The 24,309-nt window shown below is 38.1% G+C and overlaps 1 protein-coding gene across 2 annotated transcripts in view; it reads right to left on the bottom strand.

Annotated features, from left to right (window-relative positions):
* LOC127522764 (inactive N-acetylated-alpha-linked acidic dipeptidase-like protein 2) overlaps positions 1-24,309 on the bottom strand; it is a 317,380-nt gene that overhangs the window by 189,205 nt on the left and 103,866 nt on the right. For both annotated transcript variants that reach the window (XM_051913038.1, XM_051913037.1), the window contains exon 2: positions 462-960. In XM_051913038.1, coding sequence (XP_051768998.1) covers positions 462-952 — 491 coding nt within the window. In that variant the 5' untranslated portion in view covers positions 953-960. The remainder of the gene's footprint in view (positions 1-461; positions 961-24,309) is intronic.

Below are 24,309 nucleotides of genomic sequence, written 5' to 3'. Positions count from 1 at the left end.
TAAATTAGTCTTAATTAGTATTATTTATTTATTTAATTATTGCTGGTCTACTTTTTACTTTAGATGATGATGATGATGATAATGATGATGGTTAAGGAAAAAAACAGAATTGTCTTGTGAAGCAAGTATACTGTATTCACTGTTGGAAATTAGTAGGCAAATTAGATATGTTTAATATAAGTTTCATTTCACCACAGTGTTGAAACTGCCCATAGTCAAAGAAACACCCTCATATGTTCATATATTATAACGTTGACATAATGGAAAATCTGTTGTCACTGTCTTCCTCTGAGTACAAACCATTAGAGCAGACATTTTTGGCAAACTATGGTGCAAAACCTTTCTGCAAAACCTATTTTCCTTTATTCATTTATTACTGCAAAAGATCCACTGTATATTTCCACTTTCATTCTGAAAAAGCTCAGTGAGTGTACAATAGATGGAGAGGATGAAACATTTACCTCTGCAGTGCTTGTATCTTCTCTGCTGTGATTCCCTGAACAATCTTCTCCAACACGTCTGTGTCTGCACTTGGCTCTACCTTCACTTGCTCCCTGCTGAATGCATATCGTCCAACGAGCAGCCCCAGAGCAAACACACCCACCCCTGCTAGCAGGTATTTGGCCAGGCAGGTCCCATTCCATCTCTGGCCCTTGGGTACCGCCCGGCTGAAACGAGAAACGTAATTAGGGTCCTCCTGGAGACGCTCAAAACGTCCGTGAGGGGAGACAGAGGGTTGAATTGGTTCCAAGTCTGGGTCCATGCCCCCGCCAGAAGAGCTGCTCACTGGTTGATGCTCCACACACTCCAGCTGGAAGCGGTCCAGGCCCGGTTCTTCCAGCTCCTTCTCCATGTCCCATTCCAGTTCCAGGGAAGCTGTGTGAAGCTCCTCACTCTCCAGATCCCGCACACGGAGAGAACCGTGGCCAGCACGCACTTTCCTATACGCCATGTCTGTTACTGAAGAGACATGAGAAACAGAGAAACATACACATATTTAAATATAATTACTCAATGTGAGTTTATTATTGAAATTCAATTTCTGTGTAGACACATTCATTTTTCTGCACACTAGAGCTGCAACAACTAATGGCCCACACAGTCGGACTTGTAAGGTCACGGGTTCGAGTTTCAGTACCGGCAGGAAATGTAGGTCGGGAAGTGAATGAACAGCGCTCTCTTCCACTCTCATTACACACAACTGAAGTGCCCTTGAGCAAGGCACCTAACCCCCAATCACTCCCCAGGTGGCACAACAAAAATGGTTGCCCACTGATCCGGGTGTGTGTTCACTACTGTGTGTGTGCACTTGAATGGGTGAAATGCAGAGCACAAATTCCAAGCACGGGACCCCATACTTGGCTACATGTCACTTTCACTTTTTGGTTAACTTTTACTTAATTGGTTAATTTGTTTATTATGCATTTAAAACATCCAGTCATGTCACTTTACAACAGTGAACAAGCATTTCTATGGACAAAACACATCTGGAAAATAGTGGAGAAAAAGTGCAAAAACCAAGTAGTCCCAAAAAATGAGAATGTTCAGCGCTTCAAACAAAAGCACATAGTTTAATGTGGCTTGCCCTGTCACATGCTTTGAAGAATGCGTTTGTGTGCTGTTTAATCGTTTCAGATGAATAACTTGCATTATCTGTAAATGCTAGACAGTCATGTAAATAATTTCATTTTGCAAATGGGCTTGTACTGACGTCAAGTGGTTCTCTGTTAAACTTCATAGACTTCAGCACATCAAACAAATGGAGCACAATGGTCCCCCAACAGACATTCTACTGATTAAAAGTAATTTTGCAACTGCATATCAACTTATTCTACTAACCCAAACCCTAACATCTAATGGTACTATTTGTCTCGGCTCAGCTCGCTTTACTGTCGGTTTGCTTTTCCATTGCAGTTAGTACCACTTTAAAGTGGGTGGGATTTTATAGACTGATCGTTATAGTTGCGCCGCCTTATTGGCCTCGTCTACCAACGAGTCTGCACCTCATTTACTGACCACAATCTTTTTTCAAGTTGAGTGCGACAGTCAATTAAAGCAAGTCGTTTTGCGAACAAATGATACTGTGGTGGCTGTTACTGACTATTGAAATCTGGTTTGGTTGGTGTTTCAAATCCAATGATGCTGGTAGTGACGATTCTCTCTGACCAGTGATCTGCAGTGTTTACACGTCACATTTAGTGTCGGTACGTACCGAGCTGTACCATGCAGTGGAATAGCGCCATAACAGTCTACTAACATTTTACTACAGTTACTACTAATACTCTAATGAGAGTTGGTTGACATGTAGCTGCAAAGTTACTTAACTGTTAGTAGAATGTCTAAAGTGGACCATCAATATAAAATGTAACCAACTTTACATATAAATTCTAAATGTAACACAAGTAATTCTGTTATTTATGAGAGCAGTAACAGTAAATAGACTATTGTAAAGAAGTATAAATGTAATATGTTCACACAAGTTTGTGTTCCTGTGCCTCTTACTAGTTTACTGTGCTTTTGTTGTTCTTTATTATCATTTTTAATTTAGTGATTTTAGTGATTCTACTTCCAAAGAGTAAGCAATTAAAATTTGAACCCCTTTTTACACATGATGGTTTACTGCACAGAGCCTACACAGATATTCACTATATTCCACATGTTTGGAGATACGGTGGACAACATTTTGTGAATAATGACTTTAAATTTATTCTTCTTTTAAGTAAAATTAATATATTTTTTTATAAATAAGTAATCATTTTTGTTTTCATCTGATTAATCAATATTGATATTAACAAAATAATTGAAAGATTAACTGATTATCAAAATAATCATTAGATGCAGCCCTATTGGCTACAAAGAGTTTTTGAACATTTTGAACTTTATTGTCCATTAACATCTTTGAAGATTCCCAGTTATTCAGCTCATTAAAAATAAATATAATACATCAGTGGCCAAAAGTGATGTCCTAGTAAAATTATCTTTATTTAAATATTATTAAAAATAATTTTTCAAGAATTTTTTTATATGTATATGTGTGTGTGTGTGTGTGTGTGTGTGTTATAATATATATCATGTGATGGCAAGCGTGGAAACCATGATACATTTTAAAAGAACAGTGTTTATTTTATATTATATTATTTTATTTAACAACATAAAAGTCTTTACTGTAACATTTGATCAATTTAATGTATCTTGCAGAAAACAAGTCATTTCTTTAAATAAAACCACAGATATCCCAGACTTTAAAAGCACATTAAACTCTCTGCTTCCATGGTTGTTATTAGCCAGTGTTTTGTGCCAGTTGGACACACATTACTCTCTACACAGACACAGAACACTCTCAGGGAGGGATGTATAAGCTCACAGTTTGACTGTTGCTGCTAAAAAAGGTCATTAACGGTGATGACTTGGTTGGTTCAAATTCATAAAAGAGAAGCCAGTGTCTCAGTGTACCATCAAATTTAACTATCCCTTTAACAGACAACGCCATCAAACTCAAAACAGCCCAATCGATAATGACAAAACTCCAAACTGCTCAGAAATTCCAGACTGCACGCAGGACCATTATCCAGTCAAACTGAGTCCCTGAAATAGGTTGCCTTTAAAAAATTACAGAGAGAAATATCTGCTGTCGGCACCAGGCAGAGCGAAGGGAGCTGGAGAAGCCTTTGATAGTCACACTTAAAATAGTCATTTAGAGGTGGGGAGAAATTTGCTCTGATAGAGGGAAATAACTTTGCAACTACTAAACATTACGATTCGACACACGTTTCGTCGAAAATGGCGCCGCGGAGGATTTTGCAACACATTTTGCACATTCACTTTGAGCATTTGCGCTCCCCCCAGTCTTTTTATATCATTTGCAGAACCGAATTTTTCTGTTCTCAATGTTTTATAGGAATGAAGGGACATGAATGATTTTGTCTGCTTTCACTTTTAAATAGGCCTCACAGAATGTGAGAAGGTGGAAATGATATGCTGTTGTCTCTCAACATTAATCTTCAGTGCTCCACAAAACTTTCATTATTCCAGGCCGCCGTTCAAGAGGAGCGATCCGCACCGGAGCTTCATTTACTCTCTGACCCCGGCAATGATATGGGTTGTCAAACTCTCAGGACAGCGCTAACCCTCATCTCCTCTCCACTCCTCCTACACCCGTGCCTTTGGCTCTTTGCTCACAGACTGACAGCTGACGTTCAATCACTAGAAACATCAGTAATTTAACGCCTTTCGACTACCCAACAGAGCCATCAATTAAAGTAGAGGGGAATGCACCATCTTTGGCTTTTCCTCTGTGATTGATGTTACCGTGAAAGTGGAAAAGATGCTTCTTCGCATGTTCTGCTCCCGCTCTAAACCTGCACCTAATGGGTCAATGACATGATGTGCATTTTTTGAGCCAAGTCTAAAATTACCTACATTTCTAAGAATTTGTTACATGTTTTAAACTAGAATTTTAGAAAACATTTTTAAACATTTTATTTGTAGTTAAGTCTTACATAAGTGCAGAGTACATTTCAGCTGGATTCACAACAGGACCATAAACACATTAGTTTGTTCGTAGCCTCATTCTATTTGATTTAAGTAAGGACCAACACTGTTACTCGCTGAACTATGGCCAGTGGATAGCAAACACCTTGTGTTTCTGGATTTATCTTATCAATATTTATGAAACCCGTCAAAACAGCATTTATGTTTCCCTGGAATAGGTATAGACAGGCTGAGTAGATCATGTCACCCCCAGTGGTGGAAAGCCCAGGTACTGCTTGGGGCAGCTGAGAGAGCATGCAGGGAAAAGCAAGAGTAATGGCACCTATCAGAAGATGCCAGAAGTTTCTTGGCCTTACTCCCACAAGAATCCTCCAGCATGGATGGTGTCCTCTCCATTACAACCCCTAATATACCATGGGCACATCATGGATGTCACAAGCTGTTAGACCAACAGCAAATTGTCTGGACAGAGCACACTGTACATCGAGTTAAAATTATCTGCTGCACTGGGAGCGGGAAACAGCCAAAAATCGATATATCTGTCATATTTGATTTTAAACCAATTGCCTAATTCACAGTCTAATATCAATGATGCATTAAAATTCTATATTTATTTTAGATCTAAAATACTAACTTTACACCACTTTCTATGTGCACATGTAGATAATATTGTCAGAAAATCATATTTGCAAGGAATCTAAATCTAATATGACAATAAATCATATTAAATCATATTATTACTGACCATATTTCTTCTTTATTCTGGATAAAAAACAAACCTGATTATCAAAACTTTGTACGATATTAAGGCTTATTTTCAGAGAATGTATCTGGAATGTGTATTTTGTCAAAAAAAAAAAAAAAAAGATTGTTTTCCCACTTGTTTATGCTTAAAAGAAGTGCAAATATCTGCTGTTCTCTGAAAACAAGCCATATCATCTTACACAGTTTTGCTTCTCAAGTAAATTCATCTTGTTTTATGGATATTTAGACATTTTTACTGGTAAACAAGACAAATATACTCATTAAGAATATGAGTTTTTTTTTTTTTCTTCTCTGTGTAATGCTGGTAATTGTAAGAAATAGATATTGTATCTGCACTAATTAAACACAACAAAACTAAACTGCAACGGCACAGCAAATAATAATAATAAAAGAATACAGATGTCTTTGCGCTCAGTGCTTATTCTCATTTTCTTTTGTCTTCACAGGGGGTGAAGACGAGGGAATGTACAGAATCAACGAGCAGGGAATGAGAAGAGAGACATCTCACAGCGTTGTCTCGCTTACCTGTCATCACTTCTGACATGACCTTGTCAGTTACCTTAGTTAGAAGGCATGTAACTAGCTGTCAGTCGTCTTGCATCGGGCCAACAACAAGTCCAAAAGAACAAGTTTGCAGCTAATGAAAACAGACATCCTCCATCCTCATACACACCTCAAAAAACACTTATTTTACAAATAGTTTGATCAAAGTAATTTCTTGGAAAAAAAATTTAATTACCATTCTAGATTACCAGAGTTTACACCATATTTCAAATTCTGACAGTTTTCATAAGCACGACGACTTTAACCATGTCAGAGCTGATGGATTTCAACTCTACAGGTTCCCAGAGCTAGACATTGACAAAACTTACAGAGACGTGTTGTCATTACCCTACAAAGATAATTCTAAATTCATACAAGGTGAAACACAACATAAGCCTGTGGCAGAAATGGGCCATGCCACAGAAAGCATCACCGGGCCCTAGACACCATAGAAAAGCACTATTTTCATATGACATATGAATAAAATATGCATCCTCAGGGGTACATGCTACATGTCTCACAGGCCTCATTCACATTAAATTCTAAAATATACAGGCATTTCCAGGAGGTCAGACAAGTCCACAGTGATATAGGGGCAGATGTTTTTTTCTCTGAACTGCAAGGTGAATTTTAAATATTGCTTTACTGGCGACCTCCTCCAGCAATTTCTGTTAAAACAACACTTATGCATGTTTTATGTTTTCTCGAAAGGGAAAACTAAAAGAAAGAGAGAGAGAGAGAGAAAAAAAAAACAACATTAAAAGAGAAATGAAATATTATTTGTAGTACTGAGGGGAATTTTCTAGTACAGTACACACTAGAATAGATAGCTCACCAAAACAGCTTTTAATGATCGCGCATTTAAAGATCACACCTGTTAGTTTTTGATTTCATTATCTTTGTGTATTTAAGTTCCTCATTTCCTTCTGTTCGTTGTCCAGTATTGTTTGTGCTATGCACGCTGTCGCATTGTGTTTTAACACTTTTGGATATCTGTTTGTCTTTATTTAATAAACCTCACTGCTATTTGGAACTGCCTTGCCTATCTTCATCATCTTTGGACATTAAATGTTAAACAGTAACAGGTACACAGTATCTAAAATGTGAACAATGTATGTACAACTTTAAAGCTGTACAAACCTTATTGATGTACAACACTATAAGTTCATTTACAGGTTTATTTTAATGTATTAATAATAAATTGGATTCATATTTTAACAGCATCTATTTATTAAATGCATTTAACGCATTTAGTATTTTAATTTTATAATGGTTGCATTCTGTTGATTAAGAAAACACATCTCAATTTATTTATATTCAAGTGTTTGACTTCAATAATCCATAATTGCAGACATTTGATGATAATTAAATTAATTTACACAAAAAGTACAAGTGACTACTTACCTTAGTTCTGGATTTCATTTATAAATTTTACATATAACAAGTTCTTTGAAGGTCCATCTTTATACATGTGAATAATTATTTGATAAATTTTAAAAGAAAATAATTGCATGTTACCATTTTTACTGTTTAACTGGTAAAATTACTTTTAGTGGTGTAACTTTATGTAGAGTAAAACCGATTTTAGACATTACTACATGATACATTTTTGTTTACCTGACTAAATATATTTTACTGAACTTGTTCAGTGCTTCCCTCACGTCAGAGCATTTGTAAACATTTCAATGTAGTATATACACAAAAAACATTTGCATTTTAAATCATGTCAAACATTGTATGTCACTGTCTATCTAAATGTGTAAAAATGTACACTGATCAGGCATAACATTATGACCATTGACAGGTGAAGTGAATAACATTGATTATCTCTTCATCACGGCACCTGTTAGTGGGTGGGATATATTAGGCAGCAACATTTAGTTCTCAAAGTTGATGTGTTAGAAGCAGGAAAAATGGGAAAGTGCCAGAGTTTGACAAGGGCTAAATTGTGACGGCTAGATGACTGGGTCAGAGCATCTCTAAAACTGCAGCTCTTGTGAGGTGGTCAGTATCTATCAAAAGTGGTCCAAGGAAGGAACAGTGGTGAACCGCGACAGGGTCATGGGCGGCCAAGGCTCATTGATGCACGTGGGGAGCGAAGGCTGGCCCGTGCTGTCCAATCCAACAGATGAGCTACTGTAGCTCAAATTGTTAATGCTGTTAATGCTGGTTCTGATAGAAAGGTGTCAGAATACACAGTGCATCGGAGTTTGTTGCATATGGGGCTGCATAGCCGCAGACCAGGCAGGGTCCCCATGCTGAGCCCTGTCCACCGACCCCTGTGCTAACAGTGGGGACGTGAGCATCAGAACTGGACCACGGAGCAATGGAAGAAGGTGGCCTGGTCTAATGAATCATGTTTTCTTTTACATAATGTGGGAACACATGGCACCAGGATGCACTATGGGAAGAAAGCAAGCCGGCGGAGGCAGTGTGATGCTTTGGGCAATGTTCTGCTGGGAAACCTTGAGTCCTGCCATCCATGTGGATGTTACTTTGACACGTACCACCTACCTAAGCATTGTTGCAGACCATGTACACCCTTTCATGGAAATGGTATTCCCTGGTGGCTGTGGCCTCTTTCAGCAGGATAATGCACACTGCCAAAGCAAAAATGGTTCAGGAATGGTTTGAGGAGCACAACAACGAGTTTGAGGTGTTGACTTGGCCTCCAAATTCCCCAGATCTCAATCCAATCGAGCATCTGTGGGATGTGCTGAACAAGTCTGATCTATGGAGGCCCCACCTTGCAACTTGCAGGACTTACAGGATTTGGTGCCAGATACCACAGCACACCTTCAGGGGTCTACTAAAGTCCATGCCTCGACGGGTCAGGGCTGTTTTGGCAGCAAAAGGGGACCAACACAATATTAGGAAGGTGGTCATAATGTTAAGCCTGATCTGTGTACATTTTTACACATTTGGATAGACAGTGTGTTACAAGAATACCTAGAAATGTAATGGTATCAATCTGAAATGGCACAAGATAAAACACATGCTTTTGCATTATTCTGCCACACTCTTAAAATGAGGGAAAGCACCAGTGAAACTAATGCTGCCCAGCGGTGAATCTGTGAATAAGGTGTCATTTGTGCATTCAGATCAATGCACACAGGTGAGACGGATACGAAAACAATGAAGATAAAGCCAAATCAAAAAGACAAATCACAATGGCCCCCAAGCATGCAGTCAATTGTCCACGTCTATTACGTTCACTACAAAGAAGAGGAAACAGACAGGGAGCATTTTTTTGAATGGCTCGAAAGCAGTATCAGGGTTATTGAGGACATCTATCACACTAAACTACACATAGAGATATTGTATCTGCCCATACTGGCTGAAATGCTGGATCAGACACATTTGTTAAAAAGTCAGGCAATAAAGCTTGTCCCATTTCAAATGGATTATGGCTAGCACTCAGATCATTAAAGCCAGAATTAGACTAACAATCATTCATTAAAATTCTCTGAAATGCAGAAAGGAGGAATGGTTGTCTTCTATAGAGGCACTCTGCTGCTAATGGTGGCTGCGGAATGACCAAACATCCTCTGTTTTGTAGGTGTAAATCAATAGCACTGTAAACTGGAGCATAAGGCATCTAAGACCTCTATCTAAGATCAGGTGATCCAGAGACTCAAAGTTTTTCCACTTTCTCCCATAGGTCCCTATTATAAACAGAGACTTAAACTGGGAATTTGAGAAGACGCACTTATGGGCTTAGGGTTTTATAGGATATTGTAGTCGCCAAGTGTTCCTTGAAAAACAAACAGTAAAAAGCCATTGTTTAGCTAATTAGTATCATGGGGCACAAAAGGACGAAAGCTGGTTTTTCAAACACCTCATCTGGCCAAGAATTAGCCCTTAGAAATGACAGTGTGTGCATACAGCTTCAAAGGATAGATTAAAAGTATTTAGTCTGTGTTTATCTGGTAATGTGCAATTGCTAAACAGAATAATTTATCAAGGCTAAGAAATATACAATGTAAACTAAAAAAAAAAAAAAAAAAAAAAAAAACTCTCCAAAAGCCTGCGGCTGCCTTGTTTGAAGTGCTCAAAGCCAGTGCGTCAACAGAGATGTAAAGCATGTATGCGGGTGTTTGTTAACCCTATTTCGAGGAAGCCACTGACTCCTACAGGATTAATTGTGTTCATGTCGTGATGCATTGCATTTTAAAAGAGTGCATTATTGATTCTGTACTGATATGTTGCTAGACATGAAAAACGTGAACTTGAAGACAATGGCAACACTTTATTTTAGGGTCTTTTAACTAGTTGCTTATTAGCATGCATAATACTAGAATATTGGCTATTTATCAGTACTTATTAAGCACATATTAATGCCTTATTCTGCATGACCTTATTCTACATTCTTAATCCTACCCAATACCTAAACTTAGCGACTACCTTACTAAGTATTAATAAGCAGTAAATTAAGAGTTTATTGAGGGGAAAAGTCGTAGTTAATAGTTTATATGTGTTCCCTATACTAAAGTGTTACCAAGACAATATTTAAATGAACATAAAACAAACTTAGATAAATTCAGCTAATTTTTTTGAAGAGCTGTACCCTGATATTACAGAGAACAAAAAGAAAAATAAATCCAATAAATTAAATGAATTCATAATTTAAAAATAAACAAAAAAGCATATGATATTTATAAAATAAATGATATATAATATAAAAAATATAGAAAATAAATGATATATGAATGTATATAAATGTAATTTCACCAAACACTGAAAGATTATGTCAGGTCTATATACAATCCAGCAGAGTGATCTTTGAACGTGACAGTATCTAGTCATCAGAGAGCACAAATCTCCATTCATTTGTGGAATGACAAACTCAAGCATGTTTGACCAAACATTGAAACGCCGACCTTGAATCCAATTTAATCTGAAGGTCATATCCCAGCTCAGTCATCCGCCAAAGAACACACTGCGGTCACTTCTCATTGTGATTTAGAGAGTGTTTGATCTTTGCCATTTATGACAATTGGACACTGGTACATTAAATGGCAATACAAAACATGACATTGGGATTCATTCTTTCAAATTGTATACACGTATATCTGAGATGAAGCTAGCCCATATATACTGCTTATTATTCTCAATAGCTTCATTAGTTAGAATCAACCCACCGTATAATAAGATAGCACTGTTTTTTTCAAGACTCAATAGCGAAGGACGGATGTCTAATTGGGCATCTAGTCTGTTTATCACACAAATTTGGTTCAAGTGTTGATTTGTATAACCAGGTTTGATGTGAAGGCAATTATAAGGACAAACAAAAGGCTTCCTTTCCTCTCGCCCAATCCAGTCCAATTCGACAATTGATATCATTTCTGAATATTTATTAATGATCATAGATAGACCACTGATCAAAGAGCACAGCACTTGCATTGCCTACATTCGCCAAGAATTCAAGTCTTATCAAGTTCCTCTTTGTTAAAGTCACTCAGAGCCACGGAGAGTTTCTATATATAGACAAAACCACGCCGCTGTTCCTGTGTACATAGATCAGTCATTATCTTCCTACCCTGTCACAAACAGAAGTCACCTTTTGGTGCAAATAAGGTCTTTCCCATCTGTAACACATTGATAGATGGACACAGAGCCTGTCAAACATCACTGGCAAACACATACAGAAATAATGAAGGAGCTTTTTGATTCAGCAAGACCAACCTCTTGGGCTTTTTTATAACAAAAATACATGATACACCCCGGCAATCATGCACAAAGACAGTATCACAAACATGATTGACATGACACATAGGCTGTTGACTCAACTGTGATGTGTTGGGCAGGTGTAATTGGCCGTCATCTCACGGCGCTCACTGGTGACTGGAATTTCAGGGGTCTGATGAAGAGATCGGACAAGCTCTTCTCGTCAGAGCATAAGCTACGTGTCCCAGAATTGTTGGAGGCTAAATGGAGCAACGAGACATCTTGGCCCAAAACATCAATGTCTCACAAGCATCTTAACTTTAACTTTATGCTAATTTCTCATTGATTTTCTTTTATTTGTTTAAATAAGTGCACTTAAAGACAGCTACTTACAAAATAAATAACTATCTTGGCATGTAATATATATTTTTTGCTGTGCGCTGCCATGAAAAAAGGTCAAATATAGATTTTAGTGCTTATTATGCGAAAATATTTTATTGCTCAATGCTGTGCTTGTTGGGACTTTTAGAGGTATAACAGCTTGTCACTGGGGCAGTATCCTTAAAGGTTCAACCACTGTACTCTTTAACGTTCAGAAATATATTTGGACCAGGCTGGTGTTGTAGCAATGAGACCGGACTCTGTCTTCAGTCCTTCTCAAGTCTCAAATCCATATTTTCATAGTCTTGTCATTGACCCGAGAGCATTTAGATATAGAGATCTCGATGTGGACTTTACGTTGTGGATACATCTTGCGCATATCATTCGCTCTCTGCAGTCATGTCATGGTTGCTTGAGGTTCACGCAAAACCACAAATAAAATCATATTTACACTGTCTGAATCAGAATTTACACTGGCTGATGTAGCGAATTAACTCAAAGGGGAAATATTAATAATTATTCATAACTCATTATGATTATTAATTATGATTAATTATGAATATGTGAATCAGTTAATCAGATTAACTTGATGTAGCTACATTAAAATTAATATTACAGTCAATTAACCTGTTCGTCCAGTGAACACTCAGTGTTAATTGTTTATTAATTCTAAGAAATGTTCATTACCAGGTTATGGAAAAAACAACATTCTTATTGTATAGTACTACTCAGAGCAAGATCTAAATCATTTAAGAGGCAATTTATTAGCAGACGGAGTCAGAACCAAACATGTATTGTGCACAATCTTTATTAACTAACTCACAAACACATAACTAAACTAACAAACACATAACATACACGCAGGTCACACACATACGTAGGTAAAATGAGCAATGATAGAGTTGAACCGGAAGTGGGACCGGAAATGGAGCTATGGGAAAAAGTCAAAGACAATCTGGAAAAGAATCATCAGTTTCCTCAGTAATAAAACACCTTTACTGACACAGGTGGTTTACAAATTAATACTAAATCGCTGTTTAGTGTTCAAATGTACGATACTTGCAAGATGCCTTTAGGTCGAGGAGCATCGGATTTGCAGGCTGAGGAGTCCTTGATGATTCGGTCCGAAGTTGTAGTCAGTATCTTCTGTGTTGGATGAAGTAATATGAAACAACTTAAGCTGTTAATTTGACTCTTAGTGGGAAAAAGAGTTCTTTCTCTCTCTCATAGATGAGCACATGGCTGGATTGTAGGCCTAGGCCTACAGGCCTTCCAGGCCCACAGGCCTTGGCCTGAAGAGGCCTGGAGCAAAAGGGGGTCTCTTCAGTCGTCCAAGAAGCAAGGAGAGCGGGAGGGGCGTTGTGCACTGGCTTTTAACCTCTGGTCAAAGTCACACCTCTTAGGGTTGACCTGACCAACGAAGATGTTGTATTTCCGGGCGACAACACGCCTCCTGTCAGGGCTTTTACGACCGAGCAAGATTAACTGGCTGAGTTTTTGAAGAAGAACTATTAAAGATTCTTGTAATACTGATGCGTTGCATGAGGTATCAACATATCGCATACACAAGCATTTAAATCTTCTCGATACGAACCCATAGACACTAAACATGGCACAATTGAGGTTACCTTAAATGTATCATAAAACATGTGAATACAATACTGAGTACAGTACAAAAAACAGTAATAATGGATACCATTTCCTGGGGATATGCATGTTAATTTATAGAACAGTCTGTCTATAAATTAATGCAGGAAAGTCTGTTTTCTGTGGGAAAGATGCAGGAAAGATGCAGGTTTTCTGTGTGTCTCTTTGTCTCTGCTCTTCCATGTGGCAACCAACATTCTTTAGCGCAATAAAACTTGTAACTGAGAACTTCTCGGGGGATGGGGGACAGACCCCAGAGTGAGCTTTAAACCATTATTGGTTAACTATAACAAATAATTGTGTCTGATTTGTCTTAGTCATTACACTGAATTCAGACCCTCTTTAGGTCTCTGTCTTGACTTGGACTTAACCTACTCAGGTCTCAGCCTGGACTCGGACTCAAATACACAGATTTTTACTTTATCTATCCCTAAATGTTCATAGTAGTTCCTTACGGATGGTAGAAAAAGCTGTATATATCATAAAAAGTGCCATTTAAACAGTAGTGCAATAGGATTTGCTCTGAAAATTTCCTTTGAGCTCTGCATTTTCACTACAAGAGTTGCAATCTATCTTTAAAAAAAGCTCCTGCTGAAATAGACTAAACTCTGTATTTATATTTTGAGAATGTACTCTTAAATATGTTCAGGGCCATTTGGCAATGTGAGGAAGCTGGTGTCCCTGGCCATCTGGTTAGTGGGCACACTCCTCTACCCCCTTCTACTCTTGCCCTGCATTACAGACCCTTGCGTTTCAATCCAATTCAGTGCTCCAGCTACCTGGCAGCCATCTCCCTCAGACCTTGCCAACAGATGGCTCTGCAGCAGGTAATAATGACCCAAGACAAACTCTTAAATTGATTATGCCATCGTTAGGGCATAAATACAAAGTATCGGCCCTGCAGAGTGGAAAGATGGCTCCGAGTCAACAGGCACTCACATCAGAGGCAGATACTGATTCTGAAGTGCACATGATGGGGGAAGACATACAGGAAGATGAATGTAGACTGATTGACCTAGCTCACAAAGGGTCCGCTGAGTAACCATGTAAGGGAATAATTAGCAATCCTAATCAAAATTCTAAACTTCCAAATAAAAAAAGACCTTGAAATGGGATGTGGTGTTAATGGTGGCCCTCTGAGAGGTTCACATGAGCATAAGGCTCAGCCACAGAATGTTCAATAACTGATAAGTACCTCCTGCCACTTACTGAAATGCAAAAAGCTACTGGACTTTCTACTTGGATACAAATCTGGGCTGGTAGCCAAAGGGTTACTAGTTTGAATCCAACATAGAGTGACCCAAAGTTTCTCCAGGGGGGACTGAATTTACTTTGGGGAAGAAAATTGACTACTTCAGAGATGCCCAATCCTGCTCCTGGAGGGCCACTGTACCGTATCCTGCAGTTTTTAATCCTAATTAAGCACACCTGAACTAGGACCCTATGAAATGTTTTTTTTTTTTTTTTTTTTGTGTGTGTGTGTCTTTTTTCATTCTGTTTTTAACGATTTAATTAAATTTCAATAACAAAAAAGGATGTTTGAATTGAATTCCTAAGACTTGGCTCTATGAAATGTGTTTTATTTTTAATATTTTTTAAGTTTTCATTTTTCTGTTTTATGATTTGAAACAAAATAAACAAAATTATTATATGCGTAATTAACTAACTATTAACTACGACTTTTGCCTCAATAAACTCCTAACTACTGCTTATTAATAATTAGTAAGGTAGTTGTTAAGTTTAGGTAGTGGGTAGGATTAAGGGATGTAGAATGAGGCATTAATGTGCGCTTTATAAGTACTAATAAACAGTCAATATCCTAGTAATATGCATGCTAATAAGCAACGAGTTAATAGTGAGAACTGGACCCTAAACTGAAGTGTAACTTATTATTAAGAATGACAAAAATGTAATCAAATGAATGCATAAACTTTAACAATTTAATTAATCCTTTAAAATGTAATCAAATGAAATCTTAACAATTCCGTTCATTTTTTGGCAAACAAAACACATTTTCTGCATTGCAGAAATCAAAGGGCACTACTGAACCAGCAACGTCTTCAGGATTACAAGAAAGAATAAAAGAAAGGCAAGTGTGTTGGGGTAAATTCTCCAGGAGCAGGAATGGACACTCCTAGACTACTTAGGGCTAGCAAAGACCAGCTTAGTTGCTACAAAGCAACAAAATGGTCACCATTTTCACACTGTTTCCTGGCAAAGCGACCCATTTGCTGAGTATTTCACTTAAAAACAAGGGTTACAGCACTATACTCCCAAGAACCATCAATAGGTTTCGGTATTTGCATAACTACCTTGTAATACGTAACAATGACAAATACTTTGTTGTATGAGAGGGCCCTGTAGGGAACGTACAGCTTTTCTTTATCACTCCTCTAAAGCCCCTTATGTGGCACAGTTCTCTCACTGCTCATACTCTTAGAGATCGAGAATGATACAGGGGACGGTCATATTTCAGAGCACTAAACATGTCTTTAATCATGAGGAGAGTCCTTCTGCTTGGAAAGCCATGATTTGAAGCTCCAGTGTCAGAGCTGATAGCTCCTCTCTGGGTGAAGAGTGTTGGATCATTTAGAGAAATCTATATTCTCTGGCCATTCATTTTGCTGCAGGAATGAAGCATTTCCCCAGAGGGAGAAAGAGAGAGCACTCTCAGCAAATAATCCCCATGCAGCCACTTCCTGCGCACGAACCCCCTTGGAGTATTTATCTTCTTCTGAAGGAAATGTTTGCATGGGTGTCATACTGTACGTAACCTGACAGCATAACCTTTCGTACATATTTCTTTCCCTCCTGTAAAATATTTGCTAGTCTAGTCAAAATTCAAGATGCACTCAGTACTTTTAAGTTGCGTTGGCCATCATGACTTCTTGGACTTGTACTGACACCTAGTGGTGTGGATGTAGCATCATGAAAATCTAAAGTTTTCAAATGTCATTATACTGTAGATATCCACTAGGTGTTTGGAAATTAGCCAAAATGAATGTATTCTGTGATAGAAAGTGCTCAGCAACATGGATGTTACAAAGATAGCTTATTCGACAAGTCATGTGATCTCAAAATGGCCGCCCTCACATGGAGACCCAGTAGTAAAACAGCTTTTATTAGGCTGCTGATCTGACTTGACTAATGATCTCATATGAGAGTATATCATTTAAAATATATCTTTAAAAAGTAATATTCATCTTGTATGTAAAACTTTTTAATGAAAAAAAAAAAAAAATACCAAGTGCACCTTTCAAAAGAAAATGGAAAACTAAAAAGGACTTATTAAAATAGCTTTTTGTGAGCATATTTAGGGAGAAATTCTCTTCTTGCCTTCAGTCCTGAGCAAAGGGATGTTTTCCTATCTGTTTCAAGGTTCTCTTTGAAATGCGGCAGTATGGTCACCTCAAGTGGACTTTCCCGCTAGGGGCTCTGTGTCTATACAATAAGGTTTCTTATTTTACTTCTACTTTCACTACAAAACTTTGAGGAATCTTGGCGATATTCGCATTTTCACACCAGATATATATTTTTAAATATGTCAGGCATCATATCTACTCTATTAATTAATCCTGACAAATACTTAATTTCTATCTTTTTTCTTAATTCCCCCAAGGATTAAACAAGATGCTGGGGTGGTAATGAACCCATGTTGTGCAAATGAAAGACGGCAGTGGGAATAAAGAGCTGCCATGGGGCTTCACTGACCTTGCGTTTATTCAGAAGTACATAATGCAATAATCACCTCCGCATGTGTGATAGATTTTAGCCACCTCGTTAATCATCAGCCGCGGATAGGAATAAATTGAATTAGTGCTACGGAAAGCTCACTTCTCTCAACTGCAAGCAATGAAAAACAATTAGTGCGTTTGAAAATGAGCTTGAATCTAATGCAATTGATTAACAGATTAATAAATATTTGATCTCTGCAACCAAGAGCTTCTTGTTCAAAGTATCATTGTGGCTGTTTTATAATTAACCTCTACACTGTGATTAATGTGAATGTGATGAATATCATAGCTTTTACATTGTTCTCATGAACAGCTAATGTATAATTAGAGATTACTTGAGATTATTTGATTAATTCTAAAAATGTTACAGTATGAAATAATATGTTTCTGTCATTTAAAACAGGTGTAGATATTAGGTCTGAGCAATATGCAAGGGGTCAAAGGTAACCATTATCAGTGTTGGGGAAAGCTACTTTTAAAAGTAATGCATAATCAAGTTAATTAGTTACTTTTCATGGAAAGTAATGCATTACTTCAAGGCCATACGTAAAGGCCATTTCACACCAAAAGTAAAGTAAATGCCAATTCATGCCTGTTCAGCTCAAACAAAACTTTCAGCTGTGCTGCCATTCTGGGGCGCAGGAGAAGAAAGTTTAACACTCTTACTTCAGCAATAAAAAAACAAAAGAAAATGAACGATCTAAAGTCTAAAGTCATTTTTGCTTATTGATATGGTTGAATTGGGTCATCGAAGGTCAGCAGTAAAGACAGTGGTTAATAAAGTGAGATTAAATACATATAGTATTTTTGTATTATTTAACATTTGATTACTACAGGTTTGCGTAATATTCTAAGTTTGCATTCCACTGTTTTTATTCATTTTGAGGAATACTGAATCTGTTTTTGTGCATGTGAGATGAGTAAATGCATGCTCACGTCTAGAACTACAATAACCATCATGTTTATGCATTACTTATTTTAAAAAGTAACTCAGATATTTTGTCGTAAATTTAAAAGGAATTTGTTACTTTACTAGTTACTTGAAAAAGTAATTACTTAACTCACGTTATGCGTTACCCCCAGCACTGACCATTTTTATTACTGCAGATATAATGATAACATGAATAAGAGCCGTAATTACTTGATGTTTGAAAAATGTCATCTTGCATCAACCTGTTGTAAAACCCATCATAACATCATATGGGCATAACCTAACAGTGTTATATCATCATTTCAGACCCAAAGCTTTTGTGTTGGAAAATTCAGAGCATCTGTCTCAATGAGATGTGAACGTAGAGAGGAAACCATAGTATTTAATTTCATGGCTCCTTAACTTTCATACAGTTAATTTCTCCAGCACCTTGCAATGTATATGCCCACCCTTTGTGTGGAATTTTAACCCCTCAAATTGAAAAATGGAACAATTACTAACAAATAATGAGTTAAAATTAATTGTGCCCAAACAAAGGCCTCCAAAGAGTGAAAAAAGGAAATCTGTGAAGGAATATATAAGGTGGGACAACTACAATGAAAGGGGGGCTTCGCTGTTAAAGTTTCGAAATGTAGATTTTTGCTACCATAACAACTGCAGATTGCTTAATCTATTTGTGATCATAACATCACAAATGGAACAAAGGTGGAACCGCAAGCTGTACATTTTCAGAGGCGATAATGAGATACTAGACAAAAACTTTTTACAGCAGAAGAAAAAAATGATTGTACTCCAAAGACTGTTTCAGAAAATGAAAGAAAAGAGAATCTATAAGGAAGGTGCAGATGATAATAAAAGCAATATATACCGCAGTCATGCACATTATATCTTCCAGCCACAATCCACATGCATTATTGAGTTCAACCTTTGTATATTAAAACATTTTGTAGACGGTCAGTTGAGCTATTACTGTCTTCTGTCAACAAACCAATCCAGGCATGACAATTTCTCCATCAAGAAATTCAGATAAGATCTGATGATAGTTATGCTTGTTTGTTTATTTGTTTGTTTGAGAGTATTTCTGAAGTATTTCTAAAATTACAAGTATTGGCAGCCTAAAAAAAATACATTGTACATTTTTAGGTTGCAGATGCTTTAAGTAATAGATGGTATACACCGATCAGGCATAAGATTATGACCACTGACAGGTGAAGTGAAAAACACTGATTATCTCTTCATCATGGTACGTGTTAGTGGGTGGGATATATTAGGCAGCAAGTGAACATTTTGTCCAAAGTTGATGTGTTAGAAGCAGAAAAAAATGGGCAAGCGTAAGAATTTGAGTGAGTTTGACAAGGGCTAAATTGTGATGGCTAGATGACTGGGTCAGAGCATCTCCAGAACTGCAGCTCCTGTGGGGTGTTCCTGGTCTGCAGTGGTCAGTATGTATCAAAAGTGGTCCAAGGAAGGAACAGTGGTGAACCGGCGACAGGGTCATGGGCGGCCAAGGCTCATTGATGAACATGGGGAGCGAAGGCTGGCCTGTGTTGTCCAATCCAACAGATGAGCTACTGTAGCGCAAATTGCTCAAGAAGTTAATGCTGGTTCTGATAGAAAGGTGTCAGAACACACAGTGCATCGCAGTTTGTTGCATATGGGGATGCATAGTCAGGGAGCAGAGCAGTCAGGGTGGCCATGCTGACCCTAGTCCACCGTCGAAAGCACCAACAGTGGGCACATGAGATTCAGAACTGGACCACGGAGCAATGGAAGAAGGTGGCCTGGTCTGATGAATCACGTTTTCTTTTACATCACGTGGATGGCCGGGTGCGTGTGCATCACTTACCTGGGGAACACATGGCACCAGGATGCACTATGGGAAGCAGGCAAGCCGGCAGAGGCAGTGTGATGCTTTGGGCAATATTCTACTGGGAAACCTTGAGTCCTGCCATCCATGTGGATGTTACTTTGACACGTACCACCTACCTAAGCATTGTTGCAGACCATGTACACCCTTTCATGGAAACGGTATTCCCTGGTGGCCGTGGCCTCTTTCAGCAGGATAATGCGCCCTGCCACAAAACAAAAAGTGTTCAGGAATGGTTTGAGGAGCACAAAAATGAGTTTGAGGTGTTCATTCGGCCTCCAAATTCCCCAGATCTCAATCCAGCATCTGTGGGATGTGCTGAACAAACAAGTCCGATCCATGGAGGCCCCACCTTGCAACTTACAGGACTTAAAGGATCTTGATGGGTCTAGTGGAGGACCTCCAGGGGTCTAGTGGAGTCCATGCTTCGACGGGTCAGGGCTGTTTTGGCAGCAAAAGGGGGACCAACAAAATATTAGGAATGTGGTCATAATGTTATGCCTGACCGGTGAAATAAAGTAAAATAAATTTTACAAATAAATAAATAAATAAAATATTTCACAAAACAGGTTTCTCGTTACAAAATGTAATAGCAATACTTAGTAAAAATATTAACAATTATTATTAACTAAACAATAGATTTAGAAGTTCAAAATTAAACAGAAAGTATTATGACCCATTGTGAAACTTTAGTTCATTTTAAGCTGCTTAGATTTATGTATGCAAAAAATACCATCCAAAACAGAGGCAAGGAATTGTGGATTTAGATGTGGGGGGAAAAAGCCCTATCAAATGTATTTGTGAAGGTAATCTACATGTCTCAAAAGAGATGCTGTGTCGCATGAGGGGGGCTTATAAATTGGTTCGCTATCACCAGGCTGCAAAGCTCAAACGGGTCACTGAGAGAGACCAGAGCTCAGCGTGGCAGCAGTAGGGGGTTTGAAACGGTGTACAAGGCAGTCGGCAGCAGAAAGGCCAGTGCATACTGTACTGCAGTGCTGCGGTCTGGGGGTAGATTGCGATCTGAGGTGTACGCCCCAGGTACGGGAAAAGTGGAGCGTGATGTTTATAATACCTGACTGAAGCAGCCGTGGCTAAGAGACTTTCACGGTTGTCTGCCTACAGCTGAGACCACACGTCTGATATTCAACCATGGCCTGATGCTAAAAGAAGTTGAGAAGTAAAAAAAAAAATGTGGCTGACTTAAAGAGATGGTTCAACCAAAAATGTTGATTTTTTTTTTTTTTTTTTTGGACCCCACTGACTTTCATTGTATGGGCAAAAACAATTGAAATATTTATCTTGTTTTCTACTAAAGAAATTCAGTCATACAGTTTTGGAATGACACGAAGCTGAAAAAAAATGATGACAATTTTTTTTTTTTTTTTTTTATTGGTGAAAAATCCTTTTAATAGTATAGTTATTGGATTTTTTTGTGGTTCAGATGACAATTTAAGTGCTTTCTGATAGTGTCAAGTCTCTGAAAACCAACTGCATCTAGCAATATCTACAGCTCTTTGTGAACAGATAAACATCTTTAAGTCCTATATCTCATTTCTCAGATCTAGTAGTGGCATGTACTTGACATTTAGCAGTGATAAGTCAAGTGAAGCATTTACGAGAAAAAAATAGAGGATCTAACAGGCTTTTGAGGTGGTGCATGTCTTGTAATACAGCCGCCATTAAATACGTGTTGTTAATCACGCATCAACACTGCACCCTGTTTATTACCAATCACGAACAAATGTCTTGGCGCCTCTGCTGTTGTGATTTAAATATTCCCCTTATTAACTTTATAGACAAAAGTAATTGCTCACTCAATAGCATTTTGCTGACTCATGCAGAAGACAGGGACCACTGGTTCACACCAGGGAGTTCCTTACTGCAAACAATCAATTAACTGTCCAGGGTGGGCCGAAGAGAACTGGAAGGAAAGATGGGCTATTTGAGACGCTTTTCAATACTTTTCCTTTTCGGTTTATCTGTCTTTTATTGACGTTTCTTTTGTGATTAAGACCCAAAATTATGTTTAGGAAAATTCAATTAAAAGATATTGGATGTGGTAAATTGTAACTAGGAACGTGCAAGCACTGCAAAACAGTGTAAATATACTGTATACTAAAGACTGATTGAATGTAATATTGATCAGGAAATAAATGAGTGTGGCATATAAAGCAAGCATGTTCATAAGGAAAACGATAGTTCATAGTCCAGCATTCTCACCAAAAAAAAAAAAAAATCAAACAAAAAAAACAAGATGCACAGCATTGGAATGAAAAAAAAAAGTTGTTGAACTTGAGGGCTTGTTTTTAATGTGCGAGATGCTGCAAAAGACGTGATATGCGAGCACAAGTGTCAAAAATGTCGCCTAGCGCATGTTTACATAGAAAACAATGGACGAGCAGCGCAGCAGAATGAAAAAAAAAAGCATTCTATGTGTGAAAGGCCTTTAAATAACCCCAAAAAATTTAAAAATCTGCAATTTGCTGCTTGAAAAAAAATGTATCATGGTTTTCACAAATATACACACACACCAATGAGCCAAAACATTATGACGCCTGCCTAATACTGAATGTTGTTGATCTTTAGAATGCTGCCAAAATAGCGCCAACCCACAGAGGTATGGACTCTACAAGACCCCTGAAGGTGTCCTGTTGGATCTGGCACAAGATGTTAGCAGCAGATCCTTCAAGCTCTATATAGGTTGCCAGGTGGAGCCACCGTGGATTGAACTTGTTGGTCCAGGACATCCCTCAGATGCTCACTGGATTGAGATCTGGGGAATCTGGAGGCCAGAGCAACACCTTGAACTCTTCATCATGTTCCTCAAACTATTCCTAAACAATGTGTGCAGTGTGGCAGGGTGCATTATCCTGCTGAAAGAGGCCACTTCCACCAGGAAACACCATTGTCATGAAGGGGTGTACCTGGCCTGCAACAGTGTTCAGGTGGGTGGCACGTGTCTAAGTTACGTCCACATGAATAGCCAGACCCAGGGTTTCCCAGCAGAGCATTGCCCAGAGCATCACACTCCTTCCACCTGCTTGTCGTTTTCCCACATCTGCAACATGCTAAGTCAACATGGACCCCTAGTTTCTTTCCATCTACTCTTTATAGGAGTGTAACAGTACACGTATTCATACCGAACCGTTTCGGTACAGGGCTTTCGGTACGGTGCACATGTGTACCGAATGCATTACATCATAACTTTAAGGTCTCCTGTTTGGGAACACTTCAGTTTCCCGGTGAATTACGACAACGGACAAAGACAGGTGGATAAGACAAAAGCAGTGCACGACGAATACAGTGATGTAACCTAATCACCATTAACCCACAATAAGCTCTGCGTTTTGTTACTTTCGATAAGAAACAAAGTGTCACCCTTCAAATTCTGTCCACAAAATCACAAATTTCAAACAGAAAATGCCGTTTTGACGTGCTTTGATGTGGCATGACAGATCTCTGTATAGGCGCCTCAGTTCAACCAGCAGCGCGGAGCGCAATCATCTCTTCCTCGTTAATACTACAGAATAAATATGAATGAACATCTGCAGGGGCGCCGTTAGCAATTTTGGGCCCTATGAAAGAATATGAGGTTGGGCCCCCTACCGCACCCATTCTGCACCAAACATACAAACCAACCTAGCTATCCAAAATCTTTGTCTGCGATTTAATAATACTGACCTATTGCTTTTGACTACTAGGTATCAGTATTTAGTCAGAGACCTACCATGGCTGTAGCTAGCAGATGATTTATTATGCAAATGTATTAGAAAAATACAGTACAGTAATCAAATATTCATAGAAAATGCAACATTCTTAAAACCAATTGTTTAGTCAAAAATTCAATAAGGTCCATATTTTAAATCTCTTTCTAACCTGTACTCGGCCTTAAAGTAACATAGTTCGGTAACACTTTAGTATAGAGAACACATATAAACTATTAACTACGACTTTTCCCTCAATAGACTCCTAATTTACTGCTTATTAATAGTTAGTAAGGTAGTTGTTAAGTTTAGGTATTGGGTAGGATTAAGAATGTAGAATAAGGTCATGCAGAATAAGGCATTAATATGTGCTTAATTAAGTACTAATAAATAGCCAATATTCTAGCAATATGCATAATAATAAGCAACTAGTTAAAAGACCCTAAAATAAAGTGTTACCCATAGTTCTTGTAATTGTTTAACTATAGCATTTGTTACAATAAGGATATAATTACAGGTAAGACCATCGATGGCTCCTCATTACCATTTTTTCTTTCTTACTTTTTATCTATAACA

The sequence above is a fragment of the Ctenopharyngodon idella genome, chromosome 11 (genome assembly GCF_019924925.1).
Source record: "Ctenopharyngodon idella isolate HZGC_01 chromosome 11, HZGC01, whole genome shotgun sequence".
Classification (NCBI taxonomy): domain Eukaryota; kingdom Metazoa; phylum Chordata; class Actinopteri; order Cypriniformes; family Xenocyprididae; genus Ctenopharyngodon; species Ctenopharyngodon idella.
This window is presented reverse-complemented; position numbering and strand designations above follow the sequence as displayed.